General features: G+C 37.3%; 2 protein-coding genes across 8 annotated transcripts in view; one reads left to right on the forward strand and one right to left on the reverse strand.

The window, feature by feature from the left end:
- The window catches only part of SLC16A14 (solute carrier family 16 member 14), a 44,871-nt gene extending 37,628 nt beyond the window's left edge, over nucleotides 1-7,243 (forward strand). For 2 of the 7 annotated variants that reach the window (XM_074298482.1, XM_074298483.1), the window contains exon 5: nucleotides 6,366-6,759. In XM_074298482.1, the coding sequence (XP_074154583.1) occupies nucleotides 6,366-6,517 (152 nt within the window). In that variant the 3' untranslated portion in view covers nucleotides 6,518-6,759. Of the gene's footprint in view, nucleotides 1-6,365; nucleotides 6,760-6,784 lie in introns of those variants that run through there. The other 5 variants (XR_012487710.1, XR_012487709.1, XR_012487708.1 and 2 more) reach the window with 5 other exon arrangements.
- A 5,921-nt stretch (nucleotides 7,244-13,164) lies between these two features.
- Nucleotides 13,165-18,454, reverse strand: part of FBXO36 (F-box protein 36) — an 83,487-nt gene continuing 78,197 nt past the window's right edge. The window contains exon 4 of the mRNA XM_074298484.1: nucleotides 13,165-14,437. Coding sequence (XP_074154585.1) covers nucleotides 14,237-14,437 — 201 coding nt within the window. The 3' untranslated portion in view covers nucleotides 13,165-14,236. The remainder of the gene's footprint in view (nucleotides 14,438-18,454) is intronic.

The raw sequence follows: 18,454 nt of genomic DNA on the forward strand, positions 1-18,454 counted from the left end.
TATTCCTTCAGTGCCATATTCCATAACAATCACAAACCATAGTTTGTTCAACCATTCCCTGATCTTGGGCATAGATTTGGTTTCCAGGTTTTTCTTATAACAAATAATGCTGCTATGAACATTTTTATACATATGGATTTTTTCCTTTTTGTAAATAAATTCCCTGAGGGTATATTTCTAGCTGTGGGCTCTTTGGATTCAAGAATACAAACAATTTAATAATTTTCTTTGGACAATGTACTGCTTCATCTAAAGTGGGTTAGGATCCTTGTCTTTCCACAAGCCCCTCCAGTTGTGTTTTCCTATCTTTTGACATCTTGGTTATCTTGGTGGATGTGAATTTTTGTGTTCATAGAATCATAAGCTTAGAACTGGAAGGGCCCTATAGTTCATTTCTCTTATTTTACAGACGAAAAAACTGAGGTTGGGAGAGTTTAACTAATTTGTCTAAGGTCACCTAGGTAGTAAATCACAGATCATGAGATTTGAATTTTGTTAGTCTGACTCCACATCCGGTATTCTTTCCCATCTGCCTGAGATGGCCCAACAGGATTATATTAACTTACATTTCCCCTCTTAATTGTGATTTTGAACATCATTTTTTAGGTGGCCAATAATTTGTGTTTCTTTTTTTGAAAACCATTTGTCTAATCTGGCCACTTGTCTACTGACCCTCCACTCCCGAAGGCTCACCACATTGATGTCAAACTTAGTGCAGATACCATTGCCTCTTTATTTACATCAACTCCTATAAGCTTTAGATACCAGACTTTTATCAGAGGCATTCATTGCAAAGAATCCTCCTTCTAATCTGTATCTTTTCTTCTGACTCCAGTTGCATTGATTTTTTTTTTTTTTTTTAATTTTCAGGAGGCATAAAGCTGGGAGGTTTAGCTTCTACAATGGATGACAGAGTCAGGATCCTAAAAGATACTGGCAGGCTCTAGAATATGGGGGCCAAGAGTAATAAACTGATATTTAATAGTCATGAGAATAAAGTCTTACACCTGAAGTTCAAGGTGACAGCCTCCAACAGCCCTCCTAGCTCTAAATTTATGAGCCTATATGTCTGAGCTACAGTTCACCTAATGAAGAACTGGGTGTTTAGTAGACTAAAAACTAAATTTAAGTCAGCATTATGACGTGGCAGACTTTTAGCCAATGGAATTGGCTTTAAGAAAGACATAGTGTCGTCCTTAACTAGGAAACTGAGAGTTCCACTTCCCTCTGTCCTAATCGGCCCATATCTGGAATATTATATCCAGTTCCAGAGGGTACATTTAGGAAGGACACTGATACAGAATGGTGAAGAGTCTTGATATCATGCTAAATGAGGTTCTGTTGAAGACATTGCATTGGTAGAAGGGAAGATTTAGGAAGACATTATCCTCAAATATTTGCATTTCCTTGGTACTATCTAGGTCCTTGGATCTGGAGCTCAGCATTGACTTAACTATAAATACTAGACTTATTGTTATAATGCACAGGTCTTCTCCACTACTTATTGCTGTAGTATAGATAAAAGATGTAAGGACCTTCATTGTTACATCTTTTATGTAGCTTGAACAGATGGTCAGAGGTAACAGTTTGGGATTTCACATACATCTCCTTGTGTATATTCTGTGTTATGATAAAATTTTAATTCTATCTGTGACTGTGGTCAGTCTCTTTGTGACAGAGGCAACTTCCAAAAAAGGACAGTTGTTGTTCAGTCCTGGCTGCTTCTTCATGACCCCATTTGGGATTTTCTTGGCAAAGATACTGAAGTGTTTGCCATTTCCTTCTCCAGCTCATTTTACACATGAAGAAACTGAGTCAAACACAATTAAGTGATTTGCCCAGGGTCACACAACTAGAAAGTAATTCAGGTGAGAGTTGAACTCAGGAAGAAGAACTTTAGGCCTAGTGTGTCTATCCATTACTAGGGGCCATATCTATAATGCCAGAGAAACTGAGCAAGATAGAGATTAGAGAGGATTAAATGGGAGAGATTTACTGGGACCAAATGGATCCTTGGTTTGGTCCCAGGGCTGAAGGAGACTATCATCTCAAAGAATCCAGCTGTGAATGTCCGATACAAGATTCTTTTACAGGGTTACAAGAATGATTGCATAATGGGGGAGGTACCTGGATGAGGATAACCTAATGGGGGGAGGAACCCAGGATGAAGATGACTTAATAGAGGCAGGCATTGAGGATGACATAATGAAGGGAGGAACTGCAGAGACTCCTGATATTCTAATGATGTCTAAAATGGATGAAGACCTTTATTCCATCAAACATTAAGAGGAAATGATTATAGCCTAAGGTCTAAAATATAAGACCTTTATCCTAACATTAAGAGGGAATGATTATAACCTGAGGCAGAGTAACTGAATAGGACTATTAGGGAAACTGGCTCAGGACATTAAAAGGGAACTCTGGCACAATATATCAAGAAAAAAAACCTCGTGGACCATCATAAATATCCCAAGGATTCTGTGAAAAAGAGATTCCTCCTTTCATCTCTTGTCCTCTGAGGGTTGGGCAGGATCATGATCCTTGGGACCTTAATTGAAGATATTCCATACATGTAATATCAAGTAACTCTCTGAACTGTAGGATAATCAGCTACTAAGTCAAACATTTATTAAGTACCTTGTGCTAAGCGTAGAGCTAAGAGCTAGGAATACAAAGAAAGACAAAAACAATCCCTGCCCTCAAAGAACTCCCAATCTAATGGGGGAGATAACATTCAAATGGCTATGAATAAACGAGATATATGCAAGATAAATTGAAAATAATTCTTCAAAGTGAACTACTTTCCATATAATTGGAATTTTAAAAATGTATACTTTGGAAGAAATTTCTGAGCTTCAAATGCAATCTTTTCTTGCTTCTATTGAATCAATGTGTATATGCACATGCATGTGTATTTATATATGTGTGTGTGTATCTACATATGTGGTAGAGTGAATAAAGTAAGGTCTCCAGACACAGGAAGACCCAACTTTCTGAGTTCAAAGCAGCACTCAGACACTTGCAAGGTGACTTAAGCCTTGCTTGCCTCAGTTTCTCCATGTGTAAAATGAGCTGGCAAAGAAAATGACAAATTACTCCAGTATATTTGCCAAGAAAACTCCAAATGGGATCACCAGGTCAGACATGGTTGAAAATGACTGAACCAGGGGCAGCTAGGTGGCGCAGTGGATAGAGCACCAGCCTTGAATTCAGGAGGACCCGAGTTCAAATCTGATCTCAGACACTTAACACTTCTAGCTGTGTGACCCTGGGAAAGTCACTTAAACCCAATTGTTTCAGAAAAAAAAAAAAAAAAGGAGAAAATGACTGAACCATCATACATATATATACACGCTCTTTGAAAACTGCTTTATTTTATACTTTCCTTGTATCTCTAGCTATGGTAGGTACTTAGCAATGTTTAATGACTACTGATTTCCAATTTCACTGTTCAGCCACCTTCTTTGAATCAGAAATTCAGGAAAAGCAGGGAAGAAACGTAAAGCTGGATGATCACAGTGCTCCTGGAACACTCCCATAGGGGAGGGGGGGGGAGGAGCAGGGAAGAGAGATGAGATAGGAGGGGACACAAAACTGCACCACACACCAATTAGAGATCACCACTGGCTCAGGAGCCGCTTCTCACCTCAACTTGCCAGAGAGAATAACTGCCACAAAAAAACTGGAAGGGAAAATGAAGCCAGTAAAGTGAGTTAATTTCTTTTTCTTCCACTAAAAGATTGAGATTGGTAACAAGTACTCACTAACAGTGAGATTCAGGAGATTTTTTATGACTTGGGAAAACTCACACAGCCTCTCTGAAAACTTAAGAACAAAACCATACTTATAATTCCAAAAAAAAAAAAATCCAACAAACAAACAAAAAAACAACCTGTGGCTATTGGTTTCAGCTACACTTTAGCTCTAGGAATGTTAGAACCCAATCTGACTGTAGCATTTCCAGGCATTCTCATGTAGCCAGTCCAACAAAACACGCTCGGTTCATTTCTTTCAAAAATGTGTGAAATACTGCAAAACTTAGAAGTTGGATTAAACTGGACAAGAGACTACACATAAAAAACTAAATACCAAATAGTTGTGGGGTTGTTTTTTTTCAACTCATACTATCTTTCAAGAAGACAATTGCCTAATTATTTTGGTCACTAGGAAAACAAGTTCCCCTCTTTTTCGTGGTGGTTTTTCATGAAAAGAGAATACAATTAACATGGTAGGATAGGGGGAGGAGGGCTGCTAATTTTGAAGATGTTCTGAACTCTGATATGAGCCATTTGGGAGGCGAGTTTGGGCCCAGGATAAGAAGTTACAGTGTTGAGATCATATCTTGGAAGAGCAGTGCTGGAAAGATTTGTTCTGTACGTTGGTTTTTAGAAGCTTTGCTTGCGGAAATGAGTCATTTCATCATGGACACAAGGTCAAAAAATGTCCCTGAAATATTGTCCCTCCTGCCCTGCATTACCCAAATGTTCTATAAAGGCTGGGTCTGAAAGCAGAGGTCTGGTCCTAAGTGTTCTGGGAATAGACCGGTAGGATTATTCTTTGCTTGAATTTACGTCTCCCCTTCAGATGAGTGATATTTGGACTCTGTGAGGCAATGGAATTAGTGTCAGATACCTGAGACCCGATTCTGGATCCTATTTTAGATCATTGCCAGCTGTGTGATGCTGGGGAAGTCACCTGAAATCTTTCAAAGCTTTATACTCCTTATCCATAAAATAGGGATAATGATGAGTTATTATAAAGTAGATGCTATAGAAATGTGAATTGCTGTTTTGTTATATTGTATTTGTTATGATGGTATTGCATTTGTCCCAAGAGTTATTTTGTTCACCAGGAAAATGGCTCTTTCCTTTTTATGATGTTTTCACACAAAAAGAGAAAAACAAAATAACATGATGGGTGAGAGGTGGGGATTTGGGGTGTGTTTATTTTAAAATTATTCTGAACTTCTGATAAAAACCAGGTGGGAGGCAATCTTTGTGAAACTTTCCACAGGCAACAAAAGAAGATTTCCCAAGAAATAAAACTTATTTGATTAAATCTATTTACAACTGAAGTTTTAGAACCAGTTTTTATGCATTTAACCTTTACTTTATGCCTTCTATCTCCATTTTTATGCATTTTCATCTTTTGAAATTGGAATAGGAAATTACATTTAATTATAACTCATCTCCTTGATTAAGGCCATTTCCACTGATCTTATGATGAAGAGAGCCATCCATACCCAGAGAGGACTGTGGGAACTGAATATGGATCACAACATACCATTCTCACTCTTTTTGTTGTCTTTTGCTTGCATTTTGTTTTCTTATGCAGCAAAAGAATTGTATAAATATGTTTACATAAATTGGATTTGACATGTTTTTTAACATGTATAACATATATTGGATTGCTTGCCATCTAGGGGAGGGGAAGGAGGGAGGGAGGGGAAAATTTGGAACAAAAGGCTATGCAAGGGTCAATGTTGAAAAATTATCCATGCATATGTCTTTTTTTTTTTTTTTTTTTTTTTTTTTTTTTTTTTCTGAGGCAATTAGGGTTAGGTGACTTGCCCAGGGTCACACAGCTAGGAAGTGTTTAAGTGTCTGAGGCCAAATTTGAACTCAGGTCCTCCTGACTTCAGGGCTGGTACTCTATCCACTAGGCCACCTAGCTGCCCCCATCCATATGTCTTTAAAAAAAAAAAAAAAAAAAAAAACTTTAATAAAAAAAAATTAAAAAAACAAAACCTGATCTCTTATGGAGGCAGCTAGAATTAGAATCAGGAAGGCCTAAGGTCAAATCCAGTCTTAGACCCTTACTGTGATTGCAGTCAAGTCACTTAGCCTATTTGCTCAATTTTTTCAAATGTAACATGGAGATAATAATAACACCAAAACAGAGGGTGGTTCTGAGCACCAAATGATATATATTTGATGTGTTTTGCAAACCTTTTAAAATATTCTATAAATGTTAATTATTATTAAAGCACTCACTGAAATGAAAGAACTTAATGTTCAACATTTAAATTCTTTTCATAAAAGAAATAACTTGGATACAACTCAGTCCTGTAGTTCTAATTAAAGTCTGTCTATGAAGATCTGTGATCTAAGGACAAAATACCAGGATCAACTCTTAGAATTAAAAACAGAAATGAAAGAATGACAAAGGAAACATTTATACAGTCCTTTTTGGAACATTACCAAGTAAAATGCTTTTGCCAGCTCCTTCCAATGCTTACCTAGCAGTTTTTGCATTAAATGAAACAAACACATAAAGAGAATTGGCAGAGATCATGAAAAAGACTTCTTGGAATGGTTTTTGATATGGGCTATATACTGATTCTCCCCATTTTCTTGTTCTTGCAGGTTGGATCTATGATATCACCCAAAAATATGATTTTTCCTTCTACGTATGCGGCTTGCTTTACATGGTGGGGATGCTCTTTTTACTCATCCAACCTTGTATCCGACTAAAGGAACAACCAAGAAAAAAATACATAGAAGGCACGCATGTTTAGTTTGAAATGGAAACAAAAGCTCTCAGTATCCTGTTGCTGGAACAAAGGTATCCCATTTGGGGTGCTACTCTAGTAAGCGCTGTTCTGAATGCCAGCTGAGTTTATACAGATGACATGATATATCACAGCTGGGCTATACAAGAATTTCCAGAAATATCCTCCTAAAAAATCAATATCTAGCTGCAATATGACCAGAAAATGAGAGAAAGAGAGAAAAAGAGTGAGAGAGAGAGAGAGAGAGAGAGAGAGAGAGAGAGAGAGAGAGAGAGAGAGAGAGAGAAAGAGAGTGAGAGTGAGAGAGAGAGAGAGAGAGAGAGAGAGAGAGAGAGAGAGAGAGAGAGAGAGAGAGAGAATTCTTTTCCAAAATAACAAAAACAAGCAAAAAAAAATCTTTACAATCACTTTTTTTTGAGCTGAGGAAAAAAAGAAAAATTTATCAGATTACTTACCATAAGCAGGCTGATAAATTGGTTTGTAAGCACAAGATTGACTAGATTTCTAAACCAACTCTGTTCTGTAGAGAATTTCTAGTGTATCAATATAAAATAAAACTGGCATATGCTCAAGATTCAAGTAGTTTTATACAATTTAAAATGTTTCTACAATAAAGAAATGAAAGCAATTTATATTTTTCTCAATAAATCCTGAAGATTATAATATCACTCACAAAAAAAAAAAAAGATCTTGATAATACATTTTCAACGGGGGAAATTAATTATAGGCAACTAGTGAACCAAGGGCTATTACATTTTATGTACTTTGATTCTGATAATGCCTATCTCAGATTTAAGGGCAAAACTTAGGGTAAATAAAAACTGGGAGGGGAGTGATGGGGTAAGGGGTTGGGGAAGTGGGGGGTGAGGCAGCCAGTGTCATAGTTTCCTTATATTTAAAATGTAGAATCCCTTATGACCATCTCCAAAGGACAATAAATTGTTAAGTCTTTGAAAAGCTCCTTGCCAACACAATATGGCAAAAACAATGACATGTAATGATAAAGTGATAAGTTATACATGTGTGCCCCTGGCAATTCAATAATCTTTAAAACTAGCTAGATCTTCATTCTACTGATTCCCATTCTCAAGCCTATAATCCATTTACCTGTATTCCCAACAGTTTTGTAAGTAGTTCTGTTGATATATGACACTGAGACGTCAAACTTAAAAGCTACAAGATGCCTTGCCAGCCATCCAGCCCAGAAACTTTAAACTGTCCTATGTGTGCCATTTGGGGTACGAAAGGGTATGAAAATTGGATTAGTTTCCTTTTTTGTTTTGTGTTAAAATTTCACTAAGCCCCATTTACCCAATTTAAATCTTAATCTAAATGGCAACTGAGTTTTAAGATGAAGTCCAAAACATTAAAGAGAAAAAAAATCCGAACTAAAACGCACTTATTATCGTCATATGTTTGGGAAAGGTAGTTCAATCTCCTGTTTTTGGATGGTGTTTATAGATTCTGTCAATACATTTCAAGGCAAGTATTCCGTGATCAGAGTAGTTTGGAAAACACCCATCTAGTCCAACCCTCTCATTTGATTCAGTGATGAAACTGAGACCCAGGGAGGATAGCTTAATCAAAGCCACACATCTAATTAAGTGCAAAATTGGGACTAGATGTGAGATCTCCTAACTCCTGCTCCAGTGCTTGCTGTCCTATGCACCACACTGCTATCAATATTCCATTTTTCTAAGTCAGATCTTTGTTGGATTTGCAGAGTGTTCCAAAAAAACCTTTTGGAAATTTCTGACTGTCTTAATTGTTTACACGTAGCTTAGAACTGTACGATATTTCTACAAAAAATTTTTCCCATTACAAAACTATTTCAGTTTCTCAGGCATGAGAACACAGAGTAAAATGTGTCTAAGGTACTTAAATGTTGCTTATTCATGATTATATAAGACAGAAATAGCTCTGAGACTATATATACACATGTATATACACATACATACATATATTTAGACATGTACATATGTATGTGCATATCTAAATATATTTAAATGTGTATATATGGTATGTATATATGCATTGTGTGTGTATGTATATATGTGTGTGTATATATATATATATATTTAAATAACCAAATCTCATTTTAGCCAATAGTATCAGTTTTCTCTTCCTCCAAATCTTTCACTAGAACTGTTGGCAGATAACATGGACTTATTTCTCTCATTTCCATTTTTTCTTGCCCCACTCTGATAGGAAAGTTTGAACAGTGAAATGAACAAGAGAAAGACAGTTGATGAAAAGGGGAAACAAAGGCATTTCACCTGCTTTTAATCAAAAAGCTGCCCAATCTATAGAAAATAGATTGCATGTCATGCTCTATTTAATTCAATGCTTGTTAGAGTTACTAGTTTTGTCACTGTTAAAAGCAAAGTGACTTAAGTATTAGAGCCTCTTCTGTATAGTTCATATAGAGTTAATTAGGAATATAATCAATAGCATGGAAAAACTACTGTAATCGTTTTAGGACATTACTTAAATTTTCCGATGAAACCAAATAAACAAGAGATGATATTGCCAACTGTATCACTGGTGCTACAGCTAATGCATTCTGATGCATATATCATTGGCTCTGTATCACCCAGAAGAAGTATAAAGCATACAGATTTTTTTTTCCCTAATTGCCTGTGCTTCAGCTACTTTGAAGGTCATGTTGTTCAAGTCCATATGTGTTATAGTTGTTCGTTGAGTGAACATCTGGATGGGAATAATCATTTCTATCAAATTGTTAGAATTTTTTTGCTTTATAAAAAAGTGAAATTTGTTTTTAATATATTCATATGTATTCTATATGATTTAATGAGAATGCCATAAAATTAAATAGAACACACATGTGTGATACTTCCTGCTGAATACATTCTATGATTTCAAGTGCTCAGAAGAATATTATTGGGGTACTGGACTCGCTGTGTATTTATATCATTTGTTTTATAATTTGTCTCTACAGATGCAAATGATTTTTTTTTTAGCTACAACTATGAAATAAAATTTTTCTTTTTAAGAGTTCATTGTGTCTTTGCATAATTGTAGGGAGTTAAGAGTCATAAGTCATTACACCCACCCAAGCAGAGTGCTGTGGGCAAATTCCTTCCATGTCTGTTCTCCAAAGTGCCGACTTGAAGTTCCTAACCCAAGCCAGTTATCTGATTTAGGGTTAGAAAATTCTTTTTCATTTCTTATACCCCAAAACCACTATGGATTCTATCCAACAAAGTTTCACAGAATTTTATGGATGAAGCCTTCTTTCAACTTGCATGATGCTCCTTAATTGGCTGCAGATAAATCTAAGGACAAAGATTAAAAGACCATTGTCCTCTGACTCAATTCAATACTCCTACCTTTCTTGTGCAAATATTTCCAGTAACAAAAATCACTTTTTTTGAGGGGCTATATTCTGGACAGCATTTATCTTTATAAAAAAAAAGTACACCTTTTTAAATTTAATGTTAAAGAGGAAGCACAGCAAAAAAATACATGTCCAGGTGGACCTAGGTAGGGAAGCCATTTTGCTTTCAATCTTTTAGATAGCTGTCTAAGGCTTTTTAAGTTCCTGAGAGGAAGCTGCCTTGCTTCAGGAGAAAGTTCCCTGTACCAGACCTTCTCAAAAGTATGTGCCCTTAGGGGTTGCTTGAGATCTTTTCAAGATCCATAAAAGCAAATGAACTATTTTCATAATACTACTAAGAGTTTAAATTTCCAATATGGTAAATATTGATAAATTTTGTTCATTTGTTTCAGTCACATCCAACCTTTTACGACCTCATTTGGGCTTCTCTTGGCAAAGATACTGGAGTCTTTTGCCATTTTCTTCTGCCATTTGCTTCTCCAGTTCATTTCACAAATGAGGAAACTGAGTCAAACTTGCCATGGAGGACACAGCGAGTACCTGAGGCCTGATTTTAATTTAGGATGTGAGAGACTTTGTGCCTGGCATTCTATCCACTGTGCACCTAGTATTGACTTAATCCATATAAACACACTGGGGAGTCCCCCATAATTTATAAGAGTGAAAAGAGATATTGAGACCCCAAAAGTTTGAGAACTGCTGCCTTGTGCCAGTGAATTCTCAGCCTTAATTTTATGTTCAATGCAATCATTTTTACTAGTTTACTTGTTAAATAGAAAATTGACCTGATTGCAGCCTCCCATCCCCATTCTTTTATCTGCTGTGTCCTTTCTTTGCATAGTTGCATAGTTGTAGCATTTCTTGATTCATGATAACTGCTTTGTCAGTCAATAAAGTAGAACTGGAAGAATGCCCATAGCTACATTGTATTAGGTCCCCAATGAGCAAATATTTATTTTACAAGCGGTGAGGGATTTTAAAAAGTGGTATAATGTGGTCCTGCAGTCATGAAGTTATGGTTTATTTGTACTTGGAGAGACAAGACAGAAACATGTGAAAAATGGGGCCTGAATGCAAGAGGTAATTGTTCTTTGACAGCCGTGGATGTATCTTAAGTTGGACTATAATTAGATCAGGGCATCAGTACCAGTTAGGAACAATTGATTTGATGCCTAATTAAAGGAAGCTATTTCCTTTAGCTGCACCCATGCCAGTCCCACCTAGCCTATCCCAGCTCCCTTCCCTGGCAGTTTTCTAGGCCTCCAGATATCTATAGGACTCAGTATTCTAAGACTTCTCTTTCTCCATCTTTCACAAGAGGTCTTGTGTATCAGTGACCCATAAAGATGACAGAAAAATAACAGCATTTATCCTAAAGATCAGAATTTGTCATTATGGCTTGCCTCAAAAAGCTTCCATGTCAAGTAGCTTAATTCAGATAATGGGAAGGGAATGGGTTGTTCCTGAAGCTCCTGGAACTGAAAAGCCCAGTGGGACTGAGTGGGACTCCCTGCTGCCCCCAGAAGGAAATGGACTGCTCTACTGACAAAGGCTCTTGCAGATGAACACTTCCAGCTCTGTCACTTTAGTGAGAAGGACATGGTAGCCCAGGGGAGTTAAGTGATCTTCCCAGTGTGAACTCCCACAGAGTTACCAGCCAAGGTGAAAGATCAACATTGGGTTTTTCTCATACCTAGGTCCAAAGGAGGAAAAAAAAAGCTAAAACCAAATATAAACTGAAGAATATTAGGGGGAAGTTTCTTTGTATCCCCAACCCCTAGCATGGTACCTGACACATTATATTCATGTAGAACTGCAAATATTTGTATTGGGATGGCTGTAGCTTGAAGATAATCTCCTATTTTTGGAACTGAACTCCATTGTTTGGAGTTGGAATGCTAGCATAATATAACTCACTATCTCACTTTAAACCCAAATGGTGAATTTTTTTTTTTTTTTCCCTGAGCCTGGGGTTATGTGACTTGCCCAGGGTCACACAGCTAGGAAGTGTTAAGTGTCTGAGACCACATTTGAGCTCAGGTCCTCCTGAATTCAAGGCTGGTGCTCTATCCACTGTGCCACCTAGCTGCCCTCACTTTAAACCCAAATGGCAACTGAGTTTTGAAATGAATTCTGTGATATGAGACTTTGGAGACAAAAGGTCAAAATAGTATTCATTTACCAAGAGTTACATGTTTTACAAGGTCATTTCTATAATTCTGCATTCTTATGTGAGTCTGTTCTCAGTCATAAATGAAAACATCCTAATGGCATGTAAGAAGGGATTATTTGGCCCTACAAATTAGTATTCTTGGGCCAATGAGAAAGGTAGAATAAATTGACAAATACTTACATTTAAGGACAGACACTGTCAAAAATGAATGTTTCTGGGCAGAGGCAGCTTGTCAAAAATGACAAATTCCCTAATTGTACAGAGAGACATCAGACCTTCTCCTATTTCTTTCCCTTCCAGTAAAAAAGAAGGAAAACTAACAAGGACCTCTGTGCCTGAAAATGAGTCTATTAGAATTCTGTAGTCCTAAATTTAATTCCTAAATGGAATTTTATTCAGGAAAAGTAAAGGTATAAATCAGTAACCACAGTAAGTAAAAGGATATTTATTCTTCAGTGTTTGAGAGGTTTACTGAGGAGGGGAATTAAAATTTACATGAGATTAAAAATTGCTCTTGCACTACTGCATATAGATCCATACACATCATTGGAAAATAATGTTTTATAGTCTTAGATACCTATTTCAAATGGGGATCTGACTAAAAATATTGTTTGAAAGCAAGTATATCGAACTGAAAAATAGGAATATAAGTTGTTTTTTTTTTTCTAAAGGACATTGATATACCAATATTAAAACTGTGATAGTTTCAGCAGCATTGCTGCTGTAGACTGCTCCCCAACCATACTTCATCCTTTAAAGATTGGAAAGTTGGAAATGTTACCAAGCAGGTACTTGACAAGAGCCTCAGATTTCATGACCCTGTTTATACTTGGGCAAAAAAGAAAAAAAATATTAAGAATACAAAGCAGAGTGACAAAACTGCCGAGTTTCCCAGGTTATTGCCACCTTTTCCCCTTTCTGCCCTGTATTATAACAATTTCTGAAGGCAGCAGCTGTAGGATTTCTCAGACACACTTATCTATAAAACTTTAAGGCTTAGTTTTACACCAATAAGCGTAAATAAAAGAAGGGATTGCACATCATTGGAAGTATAATTTCTTCAAATGTACTTTCTGTAAAGAAAGTTTATTATTGTTAAAATAAAGCACCACAAATCTTTAATAAGGAAGAAAATTGAAATGTATTTAAAAACCAGATTTCTTTGTGTTTTCAGAGTGATTTTACATGCTTTCGCATTTTCTGTGTATTCATAGTGCATCATTATTAAGCATGAGAATACCTCACATTGATGTTTTAAAGAGGAAATATTACAAAAGAAACCTTCTGCTGTTAACATTTCAGATGTTGATTCAGTCTGCATCTACAGTTCCATGGTGATATTTTGAATCGGTTAAATGATTACACAGTATATTTGTTATTTTTTTGGTCTAAAGGCAGGTCACCCTTTGTCCTATCTCCTGCTCAAAACTGGTGTATAGTTATTTTGAAGGATTGTTCCTCTCTTCTTTCCTTACATACTCATTTTCACTCAAGGTGACCATCAGTGTGACCTTACGCCATCCAAAATGGCACAAGAATGTAACTTGTACTTCTCGTGCATGGATATATCAGCTCAGAGTCCCACTCGTGGAGCTATCAGCATGCTGAATACAGATGTAAAGAAGCAGTACTGGGGTTGGGAATGGAGGGGGGGAGAGGAGGGGAGGGGAAGGAGGAAAGCAGGGGCCCCACAATGTTCATTTTAGCTTCCATTTTCAGTATTCTGTTTGACAACATTAGAGCAAGAAAAAAATATTCAGAATGGCTAATGACCCTTCCCATGCTACCAAAAGTCATCTTATGAATTATTTTTAAAAGGCTCATCCTAGCAATCACCCACTTATGCTTACAAGAACCACGTTTTGTTAAGGGAAAGATTCATCTCAGGGACTTTATGCCATGAGCTGAAAGAGGGATGGGGATGGCTGATGGTTTACTGTGTAATTAGGGGTCATGATTCCACAATCTGACTGACTCCAGATATTTCTGGGTAGCACCTAACAGATTTTGATTTGGTTTCTGTTTGTAAACTCATTATCTTCTTAATGATTTCTCTGGTCAGTAAAGGAATAAGAAATTCTAGCATGGTGTTCTCAAATCAAGAATGCCCCAAACAATGTAACAATGATGAAACCCCGAATCAAACTGAGACTTCTGTCAGTGGGCAGATAGAGGGAAAGGGAGGAGGGGCGCCCTAGATCTCTACTGGCATTTCCTGTTTGTCATCGCCCTCATGCTTTTGCCGCCTCTTTCGGATCTGCCGCTGAAGCTGGAGCTTGTTGGTAAAGTACAGCTGTCTCCAGCCGATGTCTTTGGCCAGGGCCTTCATGTCCTGGGTGACCGTGTCGCAAGTCAAGGCCACAATCTGCTCCCACAGCTTGTCAGAGGTGCAGAGCTATTGGTAGGAAACGGAGAGAAGGGATTATGCTCCAGACCTATAGCAAAGGCCCTCTTCCCTTAAACCTACTGACTAAGTGCAGAATAATTGAATGAATGAATCAACACCTGTTGTGGGCAAGGGGGAATTAATGCCGGATGCAGTCTGGCCCTCAGGAAGGAGACCCCCAGTGGAAACCAATGCTGATAATTATGTATCACTTGAAGAGTTGAGAACTACTTAATCCCATTTTATAGATTAGGAAACCGGAAAGGAGGAATAACTGTAAATTGGGGGCCTGATAAATAGGGACAATAAAAAGGTCATCAGGGCTCTGAGGTCACCAATCCTGCCAACAAGCCTTCTTCTGCTGTCAATCATACACTTTTCTACTGGCATCCATAGGGGAGGCTGCAAGAGCACAGCACACCTGTATGCAGCAAAATACAGTCGATGTTCAATGCCTTCCTCTACTCTTTATCTTACTTATCTTGGCTACAACTGGCTTATACAGAATTGTTTGCATGTTGACTCCCCCTCAAAGGGGAACTTCAAGATCATAGACTTTTACCTTTCTTTGTATCCTCCGCACTCAACACAGTACCTGATATATAGTAGGTGGTTAATAAATGCTTTCTGATTGGCCTGCTGGTAAATAACTTTTCAAAAACATCTTACCGGTCGAATTTGTTAAATGTATTTTAAAGTCTCTATCTGACAAGAAATGTAGCATGGTAAAAGAAGGGCTGAATCTGAAGGAGGGGAGCTGAGAGACCTGGATTCAAATTCTGCTTTTGCCCCTTAATAGCTGTATGATCACAGACAACTCACTTACATCAGGGCTCAGAAACGTATTTTCCTCCTCTGTTAAGCACTGCTCTTCAAGGAGTTGTTATAAAGGTCAGATGAACTGCAGACAAAAGGCTTATCAGCCTGGTAAAGTGCTCAGTTTCATTATCTGTTTTCTGGGACCTTCACTGGTTTTTAAATTACCCAGAGTTCAATTTTCTTTTAGAGATCTTTTCATTTACCTTCTAATCATTGTATGCATTATTCTCCCACTTCTGCTTATCTAGCCCTACACAATTCTCACAAATCCCCAGCTTAGAGGCAACATAAAACTTCCTTGTATCCATAGTTGTAGTTTTTTCTTCCATTCCCCTATCAATAGAGACTTATTTTCTTAACCAGTTCTTTGCTGCTGCTGCTTCTATTACTACTATAGCTCCTACTACTATTACTGTGGTACCATTCCTACTATTAGTACTACTACTACTACTACTACCAGTACTACTATTGCACTTATTACTATTCCTACTCCTACTACTGCTCTTATTTCTACTATTACCGCTACTACTGTTCCTATTACTATTTCTACTCCTACAATTATTACTGCTCCTATTACTATTACTGCTCCTATTACTATTACTACTATTCCTATTTCTACTATTATTAACTACTACTGCTTCTACTACTATTACTCCTACAACTATTACTGCTCCTATTACTATTACTCCTCCTCCTCCTATAACTACTACTATTCCTCCTCCTACTATTACTATTACTACTCCTACTACTATTATTATTGCTACTCCTACTACTGCTCCTATTTCTACTATTATTACTATTCCCACTCCTATTACTGCTGGTACCACTAATACTATTACTCCTGCTCCTCCTCTTCCTGCCATTATTACTACACACACACACACACACACACACACACACACACACACACACACACGTACTATTACAAGCCTCTTCCTCCATACTACGGTTTTTGTTTCTGTCTTTGACTTATTAGGGACATATCCCCAGCAGTGGATGGCAGTGGGGTGTGGACAGCAAAGGTCAGTTTCTTGCCTATTCCCAAAGTGGCCTCCAGAATGTTTAGACCACTTCCCAGCTCTGCCAGCAGTATCCTCATCTCCCTGTCTTTTTATTGGTTCCCCCATCTCTGACCAGTCTCACTTTTTGTCTTCTGCCAAATAACCAACTCAATTTTTCAGAAGATAGGCATCTAACATGAGAGTAGGGCAAGCAAATAAGGAGTATATAAAAGAACAGCATGGTCCTATAATGTCTAAAGCCCAGAATAGGCTAAGACTGAAGAGGCATGCTACAAACAACAAAAACCCCTGGATCTAGGGATTTCTTTTAGAGGAGAGAGCTATAAGGAGAGAAGAGTTGGACAGGGAAGAGATCAGTATGATGCTCAGGAGGGCTGGGATGCTGATAGTGAACAATGAAAAGGCTAGGGTATTCACCCTTTATTTTGTTTATCTTTCCTGTTCCAAAGGACTAGGAAGAAGACAAAGCTGGGTTTTTTTTTTGCTTGTTTTGTTTTGTTTTGTTTTGTTTTGTTTCAGGGAGCAGATACCCAAGGCAAGGATAGAAATGAACCTACAGAATCTGGTGGTCCTGCCAAGTCCCTGGGCCTGGACAGACTACTCCACTGTATGTGATTGCTGAGCCACTCTTGGTACCTTTGAAAGATTTTGGATGGATGACTTAAAACTGGAGGAAGGCAAAAATTGTCCTGATTTTCAAAACAAGGAAAAGAATAGAATTTGGGGCCTATGAATGAGCCTGTGAGCTTGGCTTTGATTCTGGACTCTTATCTGAGAAGATATTTTTCCAGGAATGGTTTCTGAGCACTGAGAAAAGGGAAGCAATCATCACTAAAAGGCAGCTTGACTTCATCAGGAAGAGGATTTGCCATGCTAAATTCATTTCCTTTTGGCAGATCAGAAGGCTACTGGAACTACTTGTATATCTGGGTTTCAGCAAAGCACTTGACAAAATTTCTCATTATGGATATTGTGCATAAAATAGGGACAGATGGACTAGATGCTAGCACAATTAGATGAATTCAGACATGGCTGATAACTAAACAATCTGGTTCTTGTCCTTCATTCTTGAAGAGGAGCAAAACAATAAATAGTTCACTAATGAATAGGTCAATATCAACTTGGAGGGAGGTTTCTAGAGGGATGCTTCAGAGCCAATCCCTTATACTATTCAACATTTTTATCTATGCCTTAGAAGAAACAATAACCAACTCAATTTTTTATGCTTATGACACAAAGTGGAAACAGATAGTTAACACTGAATCTAACTAAGAGCAAAATCTAAAAAGAACCTGACAGGCTAGAATGACATACCTAACAAAATAAAATGAAATTTAATTTAAAAAATCTAGAGTTCCACACTTGAGTTCAAAAAATATATATACTTTCCCCTAAGGAATAGAGCTGAACATTGCCTTATAACAATTTCTATGTAAAAAGTTATGGGGAATCTCAGCTAACTACAAGATTATTATGAGCTTACAGAGTTAACAAAAGAATCCTAGTGATATTTATATGATGACTTGCAAATATATATTATCTCATTTGAGTCTCATAAAAAGTCTTTGAGGAAAGTCCTGTACATATTATTATCCTTACTTTACAAGCTAAGAGAGGTTAGAATGATGTGGCCAGAATCAAAAAGCTTGTAAATATCTGAGGCAGAATTACAACTTATGTCATGACTTCCATGATCGACAACGTAACAGGCAAAAATAAACAAACAACAAGCCTAAGACTTCTGAGAGCACTAAGAGAGGCAGAGGGTACAGCATAGAGAACCCATCATTCTATTCTCCTATATCTTTATTGGACCACATCTGTAGTATTATTTTCTATTCTGGGCACCACATTTAGGAGTTCCATTGATAAGCTACCAAGGATGGTGAGCACCACAGAACATGTGTTATGAAAAATCATTGAAGGAAACTTGGTATGTTTTACCTAAAGAAAGCTGTAAAGGTTGCATAAAGATTTGAGTATCTTTTTTTTCAAGCTTTTTCTTTTCAAAACACATGCATAGTTTTCAACATTCACCCTTGCAAAATCTTGTGTTCCAAATTTTTTCTCCCTCCCTTCCCCTCATCCTCTCTCTTAGACAACAAGTAATCCAATATATGTTAAACATGTGCAATTCTTCTAGATATATTTCTACAATTATGCTGCACAAGAAAAATCTGTTCAA

The sequence above is a fragment of the Sminthopsis crassicaudata genome, chromosome 3, assembly GCF_048593235.1.
Source record: "Sminthopsis crassicaudata isolate SCR6 chromosome 3, ASM4859323v1, whole genome shotgun sequence".
NCBI classification, from domain to species: Eukaryota; Metazoa; Chordata; class Mammalia; order Dasyuromorphia; family Dasyuridae; genus Sminthopsis; species Sminthopsis crassicaudata.